The 18,068-nt window shown below is 52.8% G+C and overlaps 1 protein-coding gene across 1 annotated transcript; it reads left to right on the forward strand.

Annotated features, from left to right (window-relative positions):
• Positions 1–3,702: 3,702 nt before the first annotated feature.
• Tspan32 (tetraspanin 32) lies at positions 3,703–17,575 on the forward strand. Its single transcript, XM_038313353.1, has 9 exons — positions 3,703–3,824; positions 4,394–4,508; positions 5,414–5,511; positions 9,981–10,055; positions 13,751–13,852; positions 14,372–14,458; positions 15,793–15,876; positions 16,169–16,260; positions 17,309–17,575. Exons 1-9 carry the CDS (start codon positions 3,759–3,761, stop codon positions 17,388–17,390), a joined length of 801 nt encoding a protein of 266 aa, XP_038169281.1. The 5' UTR covers positions 3,703–3,758; the 3' UTR covers positions 17,391–17,575.
• Positions 17,576–18,068: the final 493 nt, after the last annotated feature.

The following is an 18,068-nucleotide window of genomic DNA, read 5'->3' on the forward strand; positions in this document are numbered from 1 at the left end:
GAGCATTCAGCTTTGGGCCTCTTCCTGACTTCAGAGGGCCAGTACTGCCCTCTACTGGGAGTGGATCATACTGCAGGGTGCCCTAAGATAGGCAGTAGGCAGGACAGCAGCTTCCTCTGACATACCACTTCTTGCTAGAGAGAGAGTCACAGCAGAAGGTGTGTACCCAAAGGGTATGCTGCCAGGTAGTCCTGCAACACATGGCTCCCTGGCTCTGCTGGTGGACTCAGGGAAGAGAAAGTGGTCACTGGTATTGGGGGGACTGGCTTGTCCCCACCACTTTGTGAAGACAAAGTAAGGCCACCTGAGCAAAGCACCTGGCTCCGCTCTTTTCTCCTAGGCACCGAGTAATCAGGGAACGGATTCTAGGTTATTCCAGGCCTATCTTGGGCCCTGGCGGCTGCCTGGCTCTCCCTCCCATGCAGGTGGAGAAAGGTGTTGAGGAATGAGTAAACTAGGTGGCGAACAAACGGAAGACTCTGCTGCAGGTGGCCTGCACACTGGAAGCTTAGGTCACCCTTGAGGCATTGCTCGGGCCGCACCTAGGCTGCTCTGCACCCCAGCTGGGCCCTGGACTCTACCTTGAGTGATGCCACCCCTCACCTACCTTACAGCCTCAAGACAGGGTCTCTGGAAGATGACAGCTACAGGAGAGTCATCCGGGGATCTGGAAAGAGTCCCTTGGAAGAGAGAAAGAAGAGGTGACTGTAGCAATAGGCTCCCGTGTCAGTCTTCCTGAGTGGGTAGCCACTTGGCCATCTTCCCAGCACCAACACTGGTAGCCAGTACAGAGCCCTGTTCCACTGGCTTCTAGAAGGCCCTGGGGGTCACTCCCTCAGTTACCTGTTTTTCCTACCAAGGTGCCCCCTGACCAGGAGGACCCTATATTACAAGATGGGAAAGGAGAGCCATGCAGTCCTTGCTGGAGTACCCAAAAGTGGCCTCAGGTGTTTACAAAGGCCCAGACTTAACCAGATTTTATGGGAGCCACTCATTGTTATGGCCAGGTACACCATGGCCTCAAAAGTCCACTTAGCATGGCCCACATGTATTTGAATTTGCAGTACTGTGCTATCCATGGCTTACGTCATTCTGTGTTATTGTAGATGATGCTTTAACAAAGATTCCTGTGGGTGTGTATGAGGCACAGGCCCTCCTGTGAGGCTCTGATATTTGAAATAAGAAAACAGTTGTTCCCTTTTCAAAAAGTGACTGGTAGCCACTTCCTAAATATAACTCCAGTAGCACAGACACTGAGAGAAACAATAAACGGGACCTCCTGAAACTGAAAAGCTTCTGTAAAGCAAAGGACATGGTCAACAAGACAAAATGGCAGCCTACAGAATGGGAAAAGCTCTTCACTAACCCCACATCAGATAGAGGGCTGATCTCCAAAATATACAAAGAACTCAAGACACTTGACATAAATAGAACAAATAATCCGATAAAAAATGGTGTACAGCCGGGCAGTGGTGGCGCACGCCTTTAATCCCAGAACTCGGGAGGCAGAGGCAGGCGGATCTCTGAGTTCGAGGCCAGCCTGGTCTACAAGAGCTAGTTCCAGGACAGGCTCTAGAAACTACAGGGAAACCCTGTCTCGAAAAACCCAAAAAAAAAAAAATGGTGTACAGACCTAAACAGAGAACTCTCAATAGAGGAATCTCAGAGGGCTGAAAGACACTTAAGGAAATGCCCAGCATCTTTAGCCATCAGAGAAATACAAATCAAAACAGCCCTGAGATTCCATCTTATACCTGTCAGAATGGCCAAGATCAAAAACAATGATGACAGCTTACGCTGGAGGGGATGTGAGGTAAGAGGAACACTCCTGCATTGCTGGTGGAAGTACAAAATTGTACAGCCACTTTGGAAATCAGTATGGTGATTTCCCAGAAAATTAGACACAATCTACCTCAAGACCCAGCAATACCGCTGTTGGGCATATACCCAAAAGACACTCAATCATACAACAAGGACATGTGCTCAACTATGTTCACAGCTGAATTAGATGTAATTGCCAGAACATGGAAACAACCTAAATGCCCCTCAACTGAAGACCGGATAAAGAAAATGTGGTACATTTATACATGGAGTACTACACAGCGATAAAAAAATAACATCTTAGAATTTGCAGGCAAATGGATGGATCTAGAAAAATCCATATTGAATGAGGTAACCCAGACCCAGGAAGATAAATATAGTATATATTTACTCATAAGTGGCTTTTAGACATAAGCAAGAAGAAAAACCAACCTACAGGCCATAATCCCATAGAAACTAGACAACAAAGAGGACCCTAAAAGAAATATGCATAGATCTACATAGAAAGGTGAAAAAGACAAGATCTCCTGAGTAAATTTGGAGCATAGAAGGGAAGAGGGGAGTGGAGAAAAATGTATAGCTTAATAAAAACAATTGTTTAAAAAGGTAACAAAATAGTATAGACAAAAGTCATAAATTCGAGACGTATTCGGGACACAGGAAAAGTGGGAGGACTGGTGGGAAGGGTAACAATGATGTAAATACAATACACAGGCATGCAATTCTCAGAAACTAAAAATATATAAATAAAAGACAAAAAAAGTGACTGGTAGCATCTTGAATAGTTCTTTATTTTTGTGTATTTATTTATGTGTGTGTTCCTGGGGTGGGGCGGGGTGGAGGCATGTGAAAGCCAGAGGTGAACCTCAGGTGTTCTTCCTCAGCAGCCTTCCAACTTGTTTTTTGAGACAGGGTCTTTCACTGGCATGGGAGTCACCAGATAGGCTAGGCTGGCTGGCCAGTGAGTCCCAGGAATCCTCCTGTTTCAGCTGGAATTACAAGTATGCCTTCGCTCAAGGCCTGGCTTCTTTAACATAGATTCGGAGGAACTCTTGAGTCTTCACGCTTGACAGGCAGGCAAACACTTTACCAACTAAGCTATCTTCCCACCCTATTTATTTCTGAGATAGGGTCTTACTATGTGGGTTAGGCTAGCCTCTAACTTGCTATAATCCTCCTGCCTCAGCCTCCTAGGTGCTGGTTGTGAGAAACATGTTTTGCTTTCTATCAGAGATGGCTAGCCCACCAAAGGCCAATACCTATAAACTTGCCCCATCTTGAAATTCCTATGTATGCACCATGCCTGCTTGCCCAGCCCCTGGACATTCCTGAGAGTGGACTCTATCACAACCTTCCCCTCTGTGTTGATTATGAACTGGCCAAAAGCATCAGGTCCTGAGATAGTCACCACCTGCAGGAGGACTTTGGGACACAGGGTCTCTAAACCAAACACTAAGGGTCCTAGTGTAGCTGGGCAGGTTAGTACACTCTTATAACCAATGCCAGACATTGGGCTCTTCTCTTACTGCTCCTCTCCAGACTCCACCCCCTCCCCCATGCTGCAGTGTGGCCCAACCCATCCACTGGGAAGCCTCATATACCTACAAAAGCCCTTGGGCCTCATATACCTACAAAAGCCCTTGGGCCAGGCCAGGGCAGCTGCAGGTATAGAAACTGCCCCTCTTCCGGCCTGTCTTTCTTCCTTCCCCAAACCCAGCCACTATGTTAGAAGGGCTGTTGACAGATGTGAGGGCACAGCCTACCTACTGGGTCAGCTGTGGTCTGAGGTTCCCCACCCAGTGGGGAACCACAGAAGGGAGGGGAAGGGAGGAAGGGAGGAAAGGGGAGGTGGAGGGAGGGGAGGGGAGAAGAAGAGAGAAGAGAGGAGAGGAGAGGAGAGGAGAGGAGAGGAGAGGAGAGAAGAGGAGAGGAGCACCATGGAGCACTGGAATCGAATCAAGATTGCCAAATGCCAGATACTGATCACCAACTTCTTTGTCTTGGTAACATGCAAGTGGAACAGGAGTGGGTGGGCAGGTGGGCAGTAGGGGAAATAATTCACCATGCCCAGGTCCTCCAGCACTGTGGTCTCCCCTCCCCCGACACCACAGTAGCGCAGACTGGGTCTGGGTCTCTGGTGGCCGCCCTTAGAGGACTGTGGACACACGTCCTTGTAGGCACAGCTGTCACCCCAAGGGGCAGTGAAGAGCCTGGGAGAACCCAGGTTGGCTGGTGATTTGGAGTGTGCAGGGACAGCCAGGAAGGGGTGCTGCCTGGGATCCAGGAGAGAACAGGGATGCAGGGTCTCTGCAGACAGTTTGATGTGATCTTCTGGGTTTCTAGAGAAAATGGGCACGAGTATGTGTGTTGCATACTTATCTGTGTGTGTGATAGCATGTCTGTGGAGGGCCCGTCCCTCCCATCCACAGAAACATGTAGGCCTCCCGCAGATGCCTTGCGCCTGGAGGGAGCCAGCTTGGGGCACCCAGAAGCCCAGGCCCCACACTCTGTCACTGTGGGAGGGCCTTTGCAGCTATGCACACCTTCTGTGCTGAGCCCACCTCACTTTCAGCTGCTGGGCCTCTCTACGGCCACCATGGCATTTGTCACTCACTTTGGAGACCACTTTGCTGTCATTCGCCAAGTAGCCCTGGAGAGGAACCCCTATGAAGCAATGCACTATTGGGGTGAGTACGGCCAGAAATGGCTATGGAGCGGGAGGTGGGAGGGCTCCAGAGTAAGAAGCACCTGGGAGGAGTGACCTAACTTCCCAGCCCCAGACTGCCCTGACTCCCTGGACTTGGGCTTTGGACAGAGTCAGAGGTCAGGGCAAGGAGGAGACGCCCCAGTGTCTTGGTTTTACTAATAAAAGCGGGGAGATTTAGGCAACATCAGGCACTCCTGCCCTGGTTCTCCTGCCCCACAGGACTGTTCAAGCTGTGGCAGACCCCAGATCTGTGCTTTCAGGGCAGGGATCAGATGGCCTGTGGGTCTCGGTAGTTAATACCATATTCAAAGGGCAGAAAATGCCTAGCTAGGGCCAAGTCTGCCAGAGTGCCCCACCTCCACAAGAGCGGGCTTTAATGAGGGGGGTGTTCCTAATAGGAATGCAAAGTACCTAGTAGGGTAGGAAAGGGTAGGAGAAATTGAGGCGACTGAATGGGGGGTCGTCAACCCCAGTCCCTAGGCCCCCTGCCTTCCAAGGTGCTAGGCCCCGCCCAGGCAGGAAGCCTGGAGCCTGGGCCTGGGCTGATAAGGTCACAGCCCCACACTGCCACCTGTCACTAGGGCAGGGGGATGTGGCTTCAAGATAGTCTGTGAAGAAGGGAAGGCAGTAGAAACGGGGGAAAGAATATGGTCCCTAGCTTGTTCCCTGATCTTCCCCCTTCCTTCCCAGTCTTGGGAGGAAACAGGCTATCAGGCTATGAGACACCCCATCTTTTTGGGCCAGAGATATGTGCCTTTTGGGACCTCCCTAGAAGTTCAGTCCTAGTTCTGTGACCCCCCCCCCTCCCCAAGTAGATTTCAGATCCACCCTCTGTGCCCAGTCCCCATGCTGGGTCCCTTACCCTCTGCCTCTCCCGTTCTACAGCCTTCTACGTGGGGATCAGCCTAGCAGGTCTACTGAGTCTGGGCGCTGTCCTGAGCACCATAGCCACAGTGAGGGAGGCCCATGGCCTTATGGCTGCGGTAAGTTCTGTGGTCGGCCAGATGACCCAGCTTCCAACACCCAGACAGGGACAAGAGCTGGAGAGAAATAAGCCAGGGAACTGCCTGACCTCAGTCGAAGTATCCTAAAAGGAGGACAGGTCAGGGGCTATGCACCAATGAGTCCCTCTACCTACACAGTTAGGGCCTTCCACTTGGCCAGACAGGACTCTCCCACCTGGGCCGCCACTTAGTTTCCACAGGGCTCTATGCTACTCTGCCTTCCCCAGATCTAAGCAATGGTTCTGCAGCACCCCTGATAGAGAGTTGCTACTCTCAGCCCTGAGGCCATCTCCAAAGACCTTGGGAGGGCCTGGTTCTGATGTCTCGCTAGGTCTGGACACAGGACCTGGTTCTGATGTCTCGCTAGGTCTGGACACAGGACCTGGTTCTGATGTCTAGCTAGGTCTGGACACAGGACCTGGTTCTGATGTCTCGCTAGGTCTGGACACAGGACCTGATTCTGATGTCTCGCGAGGTCGGGACACAGGACCTGGTTCTGATGTCTAGCTAGGTCTGGACACAGGACCTGGTTCTGATGTCTCGCTAGGTCGGGACACAGGACTGGACGAATTTCACTTCTCATTAGAAGACGACCAGGGACCAGGAAACCCTGTTCCTGCAGCCTGGGCTTTCTTCTCACAGGTTCACTATTCCTGCCTAGCCGCTGACCAGAAGTTTCACAACCCCGTAGAAGAGAGCCCTTGTTGCTGTTGTAACTGTTTCTCCATATGCGTGTCCTAGTGTGCCCCTACAGCCCCCAATAGTTAATCCGGGTTCTCTCTGGCAGGACCTTCCCCATGGCCACCCAGTCCCCGTTTGACCCAGGCTTTCCCAGTCACCCGAACTGAGGCAGCTCCTTCCTGATGCCCTGGTCTCTTACCTGCCCCACTCCATTCCAGGCATAAGATCTCATTTCCCTCCTCCATCCATCCCTGTGCCCCTGTTTGTAGACTCCCAACCTCTGTCTATGAGTGATTGGGGGAAATCCAAGAACCCTCAGGAACCTGAGCTGGAGGCTATGCTTCCTAGATAGACCGAAACTAAACTTGGCATCCTTGTCTTCATGTTCAGTGTATTTGCTGATGACCCTTGGTCTCCAAAGACAGGGACAGAGTCACCTCCTTCCCAAGCTACTCCCATGTCCTACTTGGCACTTGATCTGTGGACAAAGGATTCCAGGAGCATCAGAACCTACCCAGGCCTCCCAAGTCTTCAATCCCTCAATTCCACATCCCTGACAGACTCGGGGCCTGCTGCGGTACTGTTATAGGGACAAAGTCACCCCCTACCTAGAGCTGCTTCAGGGACCACCCGTAACTGGGTGGTGTACTAGGCAGAACCTGGCAGCTTTAGCCTCCCCGGGATTCTTGCTCTGATGATACAGGGGCAGGGTAGGGATAGTTCTGGTCGTGAATAAACACTAAACAAAGATAGCCTGGATTTGCCGCCCAGAGGGAAGCCCTAGCGAAGAAGTCACAGAACTGGTGGACTGTGACCCCAGAGGATTTGTGTCTTGCTAAAGGAAAGCATGGAGGAAAGACAAGATGGAGGCAGGGGTATGCAGGAGACACTGCGCCTGGATATAACTTCAGCCACCAGGGGGCACCATAGTCAGCATGAAGCCTGTAGAGCGGGAGGCGGGAGGCAGGTGGGCCAAGGGGCCCAGCTCCAGATCAGCCGATTCCATCTCAGCCTTCCCAAGCTCCTCCCCAAGTCCTGCTTGGCACTTGATCTGTGGGCAAAGGATTCCAGGAGCATTAGAACCCACCTAGGCCTCCCAAGTCCTCATCCCTAACAGACTCAGGGCCTGGTGCAATTACTGTTAGGTGACTCAGGCTAAAAGACACATCCAGATTCCTTCTGTTCAGAGTTGTGTTCTCAAGGTCACTCCAGGCTCAGTGCTCTGCACTTTGCTAAATCCTAGCACCCTCTACCCCAGCATGGACAGTAAGCCCAGTTCAGTCACCACAGGGCCACTGGGAGTTCCACTGGTCACGGCCCCTTTGTGTCATGTTTATACTTGTGCCTGTGTGTACCGTGGGCACCGTCTGCCTCTGCCTGCCCGGCTGCCTGTTGTTGTCACTGGCCTGCATACTGGAGCACATACAAAAGGGTCTAGGGAGGGGAAACATCCCCCTTCGTGACTCTGTGCCCACTGCCCCCCTCCATGTTCTTTCCTGCCCCGCCTTCTGAAACACAGGAAATGAAGGAGCTAGCTAGTGGCAGGAAGCAGATTCAAGTTGTTTACAAGTTTATTTATTCATTTATTTTCATTTAGAGTGAGTAGAGACAAAAATGGTCACAGTTAGGCCTGGCCCAATCTCTCTCAGCACTATGCAGATCTTAAGACCCTTTCTATACACACACAGAGAGAGAGAGAGAGAGAGAGAGAGAGAGAGAGAGAGAGAGAGAGAGAGAGAGAGAGAGAGAGAGAGAGAGAGAGAGAGAGAGAGAGGGGGGAGGGAGGAGGGAGGGAGGGAGGGAGAGACCAACCCCCCCCCCCCAAAAAAAACAGAGACAAAGACAGAGGGAGGAGGAAGGGAGAGGGAGAAACTCCCTCTTGAGAATGAAATGGTTTCTGGAAAGGGCTGGACTCTGCGGCTGGCTCACAGCCTCAGCTGGGAGGCAGAGTTGAGGAATGGCTTCCAGACAGGAAAGTCAGCCCTCGACTGCCAGACTGCCAGCAAGAGGGAAGAGGAGAGAGGAGGAGAACGAGGGAAGAAAATGTGGAGGAGAGAGAACAAGAAGGCGGGAGGAGGAAGGAGGGGGAGGAAGGAGGGGGAGGAAGGGATAAAGGCAAAGATAGGAGCAGAAGCAGCAGGCAACCCAGGGCCAACTTGAAGATAGTGATGCAGGCTCTAGGTCAGGCAGGAGAGTGCAGGGAAGAGGGTACCCCACCACTGCAGAGCCCACACCCACCCAAGTTTGAGGGGGCAGTGCAGATGCCCCCAGTTCTTTTCACACACTTGAGAGAGCTAATCTGGCCCTGGCATAAGCTGTTTGTTCCTGTCCTCCTGGCCTATGACTGTAGGCTGCTCTGCATACTGGCCTCTTTTCCCTGAGTAAGGCCATGGCTACTCATACCCATTGACATGCTAGTGACACTTGAGAGTGAGGTGGTGGTTGATCCAGAAGGCTCAATGGTCACCCGGGACCTCTGTGTACTGGGTGAATCTATGTGCATGGCACTGGAGCTGACAAGAGCACAAGGCAGAGGCTCCGAGGTCACCCAGATCGGAGGTCACTAGATGGGACTTTGGTGGGTGCTATTGAGGAACAGGGTTCTTAGTGCAGAGTGACCCTGTGAAACTAGTCACAGAAGGGCAGAGACTTGCGCCTGTGCCTGTATCAGGGGAGAGGTGGGCACTGCCCACTAGTTCTGTAAGGAAGTCAGCAGTTGTACCCCGACTAAAGTCAAGAAGGAAAGTGTGGAGTGTGTAAAGAAGTCCCTTTTTAGCACTTGGGGTGAGGGGTAGGAATGGGATGACCACAGGTACCCACACAGTGGTGTAGAAGAAGGGTAGGAAACTCACGAGGAAAGGAAGGTCACAGTCTGGGGTGCCAAACCTATGCCCGGGGTTGTGGCCTGTGGTTCTCTATGAGTCAGGCTGTAGAGGTTAGGGTTTCCTTGGAAACGGGTTTCAAAAACGAAACAACAAAGGGCCCACAGAAGACACCCTGTATGAGGGGGCCATTACCTACCTTCAAGAGAGACGTTTCTGGCTGAGGATATGGGTCAGTTGATCGCTTGCCTAGCACATATGACAGCCTTGGTTGAGACTCTGGCACTGACTAAAACGTCGCTGTTGTGTACACCTGTAATCACAGCGCTGAGGAGATGGGGGGCCACGAGCTCAAGGCCAGCCTGGGCTACCTCCATGAGAGTCCACCTCAAAGGAGAGGATGGCAGTTAGGTGAACAGGGCTGGGGCAAAGGCTCAGCAGTTACAAGAGCTGCCTGCTCTTCCAGAGGATCCAAGTTCAGTTCCCAGAAACCACAAAGAACTACTGTAGCACCTGTCCCAGAAGATCCAATGCCTTCGTCTGGCCTCCCCTTATATGTGGCATACATAAATATAACTTTTTTAAATCTAAAAAAGTCTAAAGGGTAGGGGTAGAGGGTTCTGCTGCCAAAATTTCAGATCTGGGGAGGCACTGCCTGGCCCTCCTGGGGTCACTGTTCCTCCTAGAAGTAGCTGTAGTGGGCTAGGGTCTCTACCATATTGGAAAGGCCTACCATTCCTGAGGAAGCATGTGCCACCTTAGGTCCCAGGTCCTCCAGAGGCACAGAGAAATCCCCCAAAAGAGCCTCCCCCAAGCAGTAGTTAATGGAGCACAAGCCAGTAGCTCAGCCCAGGCCAGTTGGGGAAGCTATCTACCTGGTACCCTTCCCTACCTCCCCAGGCCACATACCTGGCTGTACAGTGACCAGGCCATCTCTGTCCCCAGGGTTTCCTGTGCTTTGCCCTGTCATTCTGTGTCCTGGTGCAGGTGGCATTCTGGAGATTCCACAACCCCACCCAGGTGAGTGCAGCCAGGACCCTCTACCTGGACCAGCCTGGCCCAGAGTTTCTGCTTTACCCTTTCTCCCTGCCCAAGGAGACCCCTGAATGCTCACCCCAACACTGATATTAAACGAAAAAATATTTTTTTCTATGGTCCAGAGGATCTGGAAGAGGGCTGAATCCCAACAACAGCTTGAAGGTATGGGTGTCCAGAGTTCTGCCTGAGGCAGCAGGGCCAAGCAGCATTTGGGCAGAGACCTTCCCTGTCCACTGACGGGCAGTCTGGATGGCTGGTCACAGCGTGGGTGGCCTCAGTCGAGACAGCTGCCAGGTATCAGGGGCTGACCTCGGGTTAGCCTGCAGCAGCTGCAGCCCATCTCCCTGCTCTAAAGCTGTTTACATTCTAAGCCCTAAACTTGGGGTGCAGAACAGGCAGAGGACTCTCGCAGGAACCAGAGGACAGGCAGCAAGCAGGGTTTAGTCTAAGGAAGGGAAAGGGTTTCTTACTCCAGTCCTTATAAGACTGGCTGCTGGGGCAATTCTCCAAGGCCTGCCTGACCATGGCGGGCTAGGGTTACTCCTGGACCCTGGCCTGCTGGCCTATCTATTGTCTTGGGAGTTCTGACTTCCAACATGGCCCTGAGACCTGGTGAGCTACCTGGAGGTAACCTGGGTGAAAGCACCCTAGGTTTAAAATCAAGGGTGGCAGGCCAGTCCTTTGTCCTCCCTGGACCTCTGTGTCTGCTTCTGTAAATTGAGAGTAGAAAGCCCTGCTGCAGAGCTACTGCATGGTGGAGATGAGCCAGGAGTGGAGGGCCAGTCCGGATCCTCTGCACTCCCAGACTGTCTGAAATGTGGACCTAGTTCTGGGTCGTCCTGAGCTGGAATGAGGCCACGTTTGGTACCAAGCACAACTTGCACAGAGCTACCAAAACATCCTCCCATCCTCCCATGTTCTCCCTACCAGTGAACCAATCAATCCAAGCCAAATAGGTCACAGCCTTAGTCCTATTAGACTATTAGACTTAGTCCTCCTAGCTGTCCCAGCCCCATGGGTAAGAAAGGACACAGAAATCAACTAGTAATGCTTAGAAGCCACCCCAGCTCCCCAAAACCTCCCTGGAAAGATCCCCAGGACATCCTAAGACAAGGGTCTAGCAAGAAGGTAAGGGCAGACGAGGAGACCTTGACTGTCTCTGTAGACTAGGCTCTGGCCTGAAGTGAGGATGGGGGTGCTCCTTCCTGATCCCCCCTCCTTCCAGGACACAGGCCTTGGCAGGCACCCAAGGTTGGTGAGGCTAGTGGTGTGGGCCAGACTGCCATGTACTGAATACAGAGAGATAGGGCTATTCATTACCCTCATTGTGGCTTCAGAGCTGCTCTGCCACAATCTCCCACTGTCCCCAAGGAGCGGAAAATGAATTGTTTAGCTTTCCTTAATAATTCATGTCAAGACCAAGCACAGAACAAACATGTCTATGTAGCCTGGGGACCCAGTGCTGGTCCACAAGCCACCTGCAGCTCCACGTGGGGGTCCTCCTGGCCATGGCTGTACTACCCTGATCTAGCAAACATGAGGGAAGGGACGTCACCAAGCCCGGTTAGGTATTACAGTGTCTTGGTCTTGGGAAGAAAGATAGGAGGATCTCCTAGACATTGCCCCTCAATCCGCAGTAGCCTAGGCTGCCATGTCCTGCACACCTCCAGGGATTGGCCTGACTGAGGCGGCAAGGGAATGAAGAAAGGACAGACACACAGACACACACGGGAAAGCTAGAATCGGGCGGTTTGAACTCTGACTGGAAAGCTGCAGGCTCTTTGCCCCCAGCAGCTCAGTGTGTTTATTATCTACAGCTGAATAAGGAGGCGGGGTTATTACAAGCAGATAAACAAGGAGAGTGCTTTTATCGCATACAGCTGGACAAGGAGGCAGTTTGAGCTAGTCTCAGTGAGACTCAGGATGGGAGGCTTTGCCAACATCTCATGGATCTGAGGCTTTGGTCCTTGACAGCACACACCCACTCAGTACGTCATATACTCAGAGCTTCCTCTACCCTCCACACTGGACAACACACTTACAAAGGAGACTTGGTACCCCAGAAGGTGCTTGCCAACCCTGCAGACTTAGATGCTTGCTGGGAGGGACCCTTGGATAAAGGATGTGGAGGCTTGGGGCCCTGATTTAGGAAGCCTCTTGTCTACCCTCCCTATTCCCATGAAAGAACTACAGCCTCAAGTCTCTCACAGGACAACTTAAATGCCAAAGGGAGTGCAGATGGCAATGTACTAACCCCACCCCCACCCCACCCCTCACCCCACCCCTGCCAACGCCCCAGTGCTGGGCTCTGCAAAGAGTCCAGCCTGGTCTCTAAGGCCCCTAAGTCCGGTTTTGAGGTCTGGGCAGACTTCTGTTGTTCTGCTCATGGTGGGTGGGATGCTGGGCAGAACCAAGCTGAGCTGAGCTCTAGAGCTGATGTCATCTCTATTGTCCTGTAGGAATGACAGTGGACCAAGGGCCCCTGGGCGCTGGGGCATCCCTGAAAAGTGGCAGGACTGAGGAGGGAAATAAAGTCAATTGTGCTGGGGGGGGGGTGCAAAAAGGGCTAGTCCAATAGCGCCTGTTTGTTTCAGCTACCTGCCCCACCCACCCCAGAGCAGCTCCCAGCCCTCCCCAGGATTTGCTCTCTGAAGGACACAGTAACCCCACAGGCTTGAAGAAGCTGAGCCCATGAGAGGGCTCTGGCCCAGACTGACCAGCAACCAAGGCCAGCTTGGCACCTGCCCTGGGTGGGGGAGGGCCGGGGCAGGCTGAGCTGGGGATGACTCATGGGGATGTCTGGCTCTGTTGCATGGATGGAGAGGGAGAAGTCGGTGCCAGGATCAGCCGTTAGCACGGAGTTCCCCTGACTCCTACAGGGCCCTTTGGGCCTGGGCTGGACTTGGTTACAAGAACCTCTGACTACCTGCCTGCCCACTATGGCCTGCAGGCAGCTGGTGAGTGAGGCCCATAGTGGAACGAACATCAGGCTGTGGGACAGACATGCTTCCTTTCTGAAAGGCATGAGTGACCAGGGGAGACATAGGGTTTCAACACCACTCCAGCCATTCAGGACAACACTCTGTGTGACCTGGCTGTTGGCCTGGCATAGGGCTGGGAGTCGGGAGAACTCAGGGTCTTCAAGGCAGAAAGATCTCACTGTTGGAGATCAGTGAGTTCCACATATTTAGGATGCCTTCCTGGAAGAGATGAAATTCCAATTTGTCTCTGAAAACATATTCGGCCTGGGGGAAGGGATTGAGCAGAGTAGGGAATCAGAGCTAGGACACAAAAGCAAAAAAGTCTAGGCTGTTTGTGTGTGGAACAGAAGCAGGGCCAGCCTTAGCCCTGCCCAGCTTCCTTCTTCCTCTGATGTGTCCACCTGGTCCAAGACTAGAGAGAATCTAGTCCAGGCCTCTGTTCATGCTTCTCAGCAGGCTGGGCCTATTGCCTATATCCAGATGAGCAGGATGCTACCCCATGCTACCCAGAACCCACACTAAGGGTGGGTAGCTGAGATCTACTGGCCTCTTCTTTAACCCTTGGGAGTCTCAGGGGCAACAGGCAAGCCGTAGGATTGCCATGCTAGGAAGAAAGTTCCTGGAGAAGGAGGCCCAGGATTTGGGCTTCCCTGGGTCTCCCTCAGGCCATTGTTTCCTGGGATGCTTTTGGTGCAGGTGGAGGATGCAGTATTGGACACCTATGACCTCGTGTATGACCAGGCAATGAAGAGCCCATCTAGCAGCTGGTGGCAGGAGCTGGCTACCATCCAGGACAAGGTGAGCAAGGGACAGGGTGGTCATACTTGCTGTGCCCCCAGAGAATGGGTGCCAGACATCCTCTAGAGTCAGCCATCCTGGCCGGGCTTCCAGAGAAGATCCCAGGACACAGGTCCCATTGTGGGTAGATGACTGAGATCTCACCCATCCCCCTCTGTCCCTAATAGGACTGGCTACCCAATGTAAGTACAGAATAAAAGGGTAATGTCCTTGTTCAACATGGACTGAGAATTCTAAGAAGGAATTGGGTATTCTTCAAGGAAGTAGGTGTTCAGGCACCAGGCAGGCAGTGGGGCCCTGCTCTACGGGGACAAGGTCCTCAGAGAGCTATGCAGTTCCACCACCAGGGCTAAGGCACTGGTGGATATTTTTCCAGCAGCAGCTGTGATCTCGATTCCTGGCTCCGGTCTCTTGGGGGCCCCCTTTGCAGAATCGCCTAAGTTGCTTGTGCTTTGTTGCCTTGGTTTTCCCATCAGTCAGTCCTGCCCATGCTATGCTCCTCTCTGGTCTGTCTTCCAGTTTCTGTGTTGTGGGAAGAAGTCTCCTTTCGGGTTTCTGGCGAGCACCAGAGCCATCCCATGTCAGGGCCAGGAGGCCATGAGAGAGGTGAGGAGGAGGGGGACGAGAGTTTCTATACTCAGATCAAATGAAGGTTGGACACTCCAGGTTCTACCTGTGAAGGGACATCTTCATCCTCTTTACCCCTTTGGCCTCTCACATTTTGGGATCTGTCCTAAAGTCTCAGGGATGTACCCCCCCCAACTACCCCCCTATGATAGGTGGCTACGGGGCAGGGAACTTATGAGATGGCCAGCTTGACTTGGCCCAACTCCCTTCACAGTCTAGCATTGGGCATATACCCCACCCACTCTTCTCCTCCTTCTTGAGGCTTCCCCAGGCCATCAAACTCCTCCCCCACTCTCCCCTCTGAAGCTTCTAGAAGCTCAAAGCTAAGGCTCTATATAAGAAGGTGATTGATTTACTACTTAGGAGGAGTAGGAAGGGGTCCCCAGAAAGAGCAGAAAGTGCCAGGGGAGGGACAGGGAGGAGCTCTTCTACCCTGAGGACTAGGCCCTGACCCACTCTCCCCCACCCTGGCCCTCTCTCCCTACCCAGCCCCCTCTTTGTCCCATCCCCCTGCTATCCTGGAAACAAACCAGCCCTATCTCATGGGGAGAGATGTCTGGCTACTCTCCAAGAAACAAGAGGGTGGGGAATGGCTCAAGGCCCAGCAGGGAAGGGAGCTGGCCTGATGGGAAGGGGCTGAGAGTCAGGGAGTCCCATCCACCCAAGAATAGTCCTCAGGTCCCAAATCCAAAATAGCTCAGTGCCTGCCTCCTGTCGCAGGGTGGCTGGGGACCACAGCTGGGTTACAAAGGACCCCTGGTGGGAGAGAAGCCAAGGCCAGCTCAGGCCAGCAAGAGGATCACTTACTTGCCAAATTAGGGCTCTGCATGGTCCAGGCTATCTTCACCCTCCCTAAATGCTATCCCCAACAAAAATGTGAACATCTGAATGTCCCAGAGGTCAGCTGTCACCTTCCTGTGCCCACAGCAAAGAGACCTGCAGTTCCAGAGTCTCTGCCCCCACCACTAACAGCAGGTCCAGGGGACTAGAGTGCTTCCACCCTGGACTGCCTGGAGACAAACAGCGGCCTATGGAGGAGCTCAGGGCAACTAGAACAGGACAGTGAGCCACTGCCCCCACAGAGACAGGCGCCATGCCTCAGTCTCAAGCTTCCTAAAGCCTCTTTCCCAGAGGGTTCAGCAGTTCCGCTGGGGAAGGTGCACACCTTGACTGCCCTGGCCTTAGCACTGACTGAGCAAACCATGCAGCCCCAGGGGCTTCTAGGAGAAAAGGGGAATGGGGAGAGCCGAGCACAGTGTGCAGGGAGGGCCAGTCAGGGCAGGCAATCAACCGTGCATGTTGCCTCTGTCCAGGACTGCCTACAGAGGATCGGGAACTTCCTGTGGACACACTACAGTATCGCCTCCACCCTGACCTGCACCAGCCTGGCCCTCACGGTAGCCACCAGTTCCTTCTTTGGCCTCCTTCTACCCAGCCCAGCCTTGCTGCTTACCAGACAGAAGCAGTCCTGAGCTACTGCCTCAGACCAACACTCTAATCATGGCACTGCCCGGATCTTCCAGGCCCAATCAGCAGGGAGGAGCCAGACCCTGACCCAGGGAGGTGGTCTGGTGTCTATCTCATGCCCTCCATTTCTCAGTCCTGGGAACTTCCCTGGAAGTGGTAAGGCTCTGCCATCAGGACTGTTGGTGGCTGCTGACGCCTGGGCATCTCTCCTGATTGCTCCAGGTATACGCTATGATGCTCTGCGCCTTCCTGTGGTTTGCCATTCACTCCTACTGTGGCTTGGATCGCAAAGGCAGATATACCCTGACCCCACGGTAGGCCCCCCTCTCTCTAGAAGAGTCTTACAGCATCACAGGGTCCCAGTGTATCTATTTCTCCCACGGCAGATATGTTATTACCCATGCCCAGTCGGGCAGGTATGGCCTCCCTAGGAAGCCCTTCGGAACTGTGACAACATGCCCTCCTCTGCTCTGCCCATTTCCAGTCTCTGATGAGACCTGACATCACCCTACCACCAACACAGAGATAGGAAGATTCCAGCCCTGCCTCCCCACCCCCTGCTGCCCAGAGCCATGGCTCCAAGGCCAGGATAATTAGTCTTAAGGAACCCCAGGACTCCTCATTGACAGAATCAGGAAGGACCCAGTCCCAGCAGCCAGGAAAGCCCTTCTGTTCCCAGAATGCTTGGACCCTTCTGTCAGCAAGCTCCACCCACACACCCAGCGCTCTGACATCTGGATTCCTATACCCATCATCTGCACTGGCCCTCTACGTTCTGAAAATAGTCACGCCATTGCCTCCAGAACACTCTGGGGCATATTTATAAATGTTCGTATGTGTGCACAAATGAGTGTGTAAAAGCTGGAGGACAATACCCGTTGTCATCCTCAGGAATGCTGTCCTGCTCTGACATAGAGTCTCTCCCTGGCCTGGAGCTCACCATCTAAACTAGACCAGCTGGTTAGGGAGCCCTGAGAGCCTCTGTCTCCACCTCCCAACACTGGGATTACAAGCATGCACCAACCACCACACCTGGCATTTTTAGGGTTTTAGGAATCAAGCTCAGGTCTTGTGGTTGCAAAGCATTTTTTATATTTATTTATTTATAATTTATTTGATGGGCAGGAGGAGGGGGCATGTGTACATTCCACTGACTGAATTATACCCCAGTCCTTCTTATAGTACCTTCTGGAACATTCTGAAACAGCCTCACCACCCCCTCTAGACCATTCTAGGATGGACTTGCAGTTCCTTCTAGAATGTTCTACAACAGTCCTTAGTCCCTATAGAACATTCTGGAACAGATCCCCAGTTCTTTCTAGAATATGCAGAACAACTTCACTGTCCCCTTTTGCTTCTCAGAGCCCATGGCTGCCAGCCCCAGGAACCCAGCTTCTTCAGATGGACCAAGGGTGGAGTGCCTCAATGCCCTTCTGAAGCATAAACATTTGCTAACTACTCGATATCCCTCGAAGCACGGGTGTTTGCCGATCACCGGGTCTAGTAGGGTGCTTACTGCCTACTTGCCCACAGAGATGAAGACTTTTGGCCCTGAGCCCTCCATGATCCACGTGGTGGGGCAAGGGAAGGGGAGGAGATTCTATCAGGTGTGTTACTTACTTGTACATTGTTGTGGCCAGACACCTACCAGAAACAGGAAGGATTTACTCTGGCTCATGGTTCCAGAGAGATTCTGGTCCATCACAACAGGGAAGGCATGGAGGGGTGACTGTGTCTATGGCAGCAGGATCAGAGGGTGGCAGATGCTGGAGGTTGGATGTTGAGGTAAACTAACTTGCTCTGGGTCATTGTGGAGCAAAGGTGACTTTGGCTCCATAGCCCCAATAACAAAATACCCAGAACCACATGGCAATAGCCAGGTTTTAAAAAATGGCCATGGGTCTGTTAATGCTCCTTAGTTTAGGGAGAAGAGGTCACCATATCCTCACCTGCGATTCCAACTACCACTCCCTCCTGCCAAGGAAGTGTTAGGATCTTGGGAGATGCTGGAGTATGAAAAGTTATCTGAAGCCTATTCTCCATGATCCAGCATCCATGAGGTCATCACCCACCATGGCGGGGCTTTTTAGGGGATGACACTGTTTGGGGGTCACCCACGCTC

This window comes from Arvicola amphibius, chromosome 1 (assembly GCF_903992535.2).
Source record: "Arvicola amphibius chromosome 1, mArvAmp1.2, whole genome shotgun sequence".
NCBI lineage: Eukaryota > Metazoa > Chordata > Mammalia > Rodentia > Cricetidae > Arvicola > Arvicola amphibius.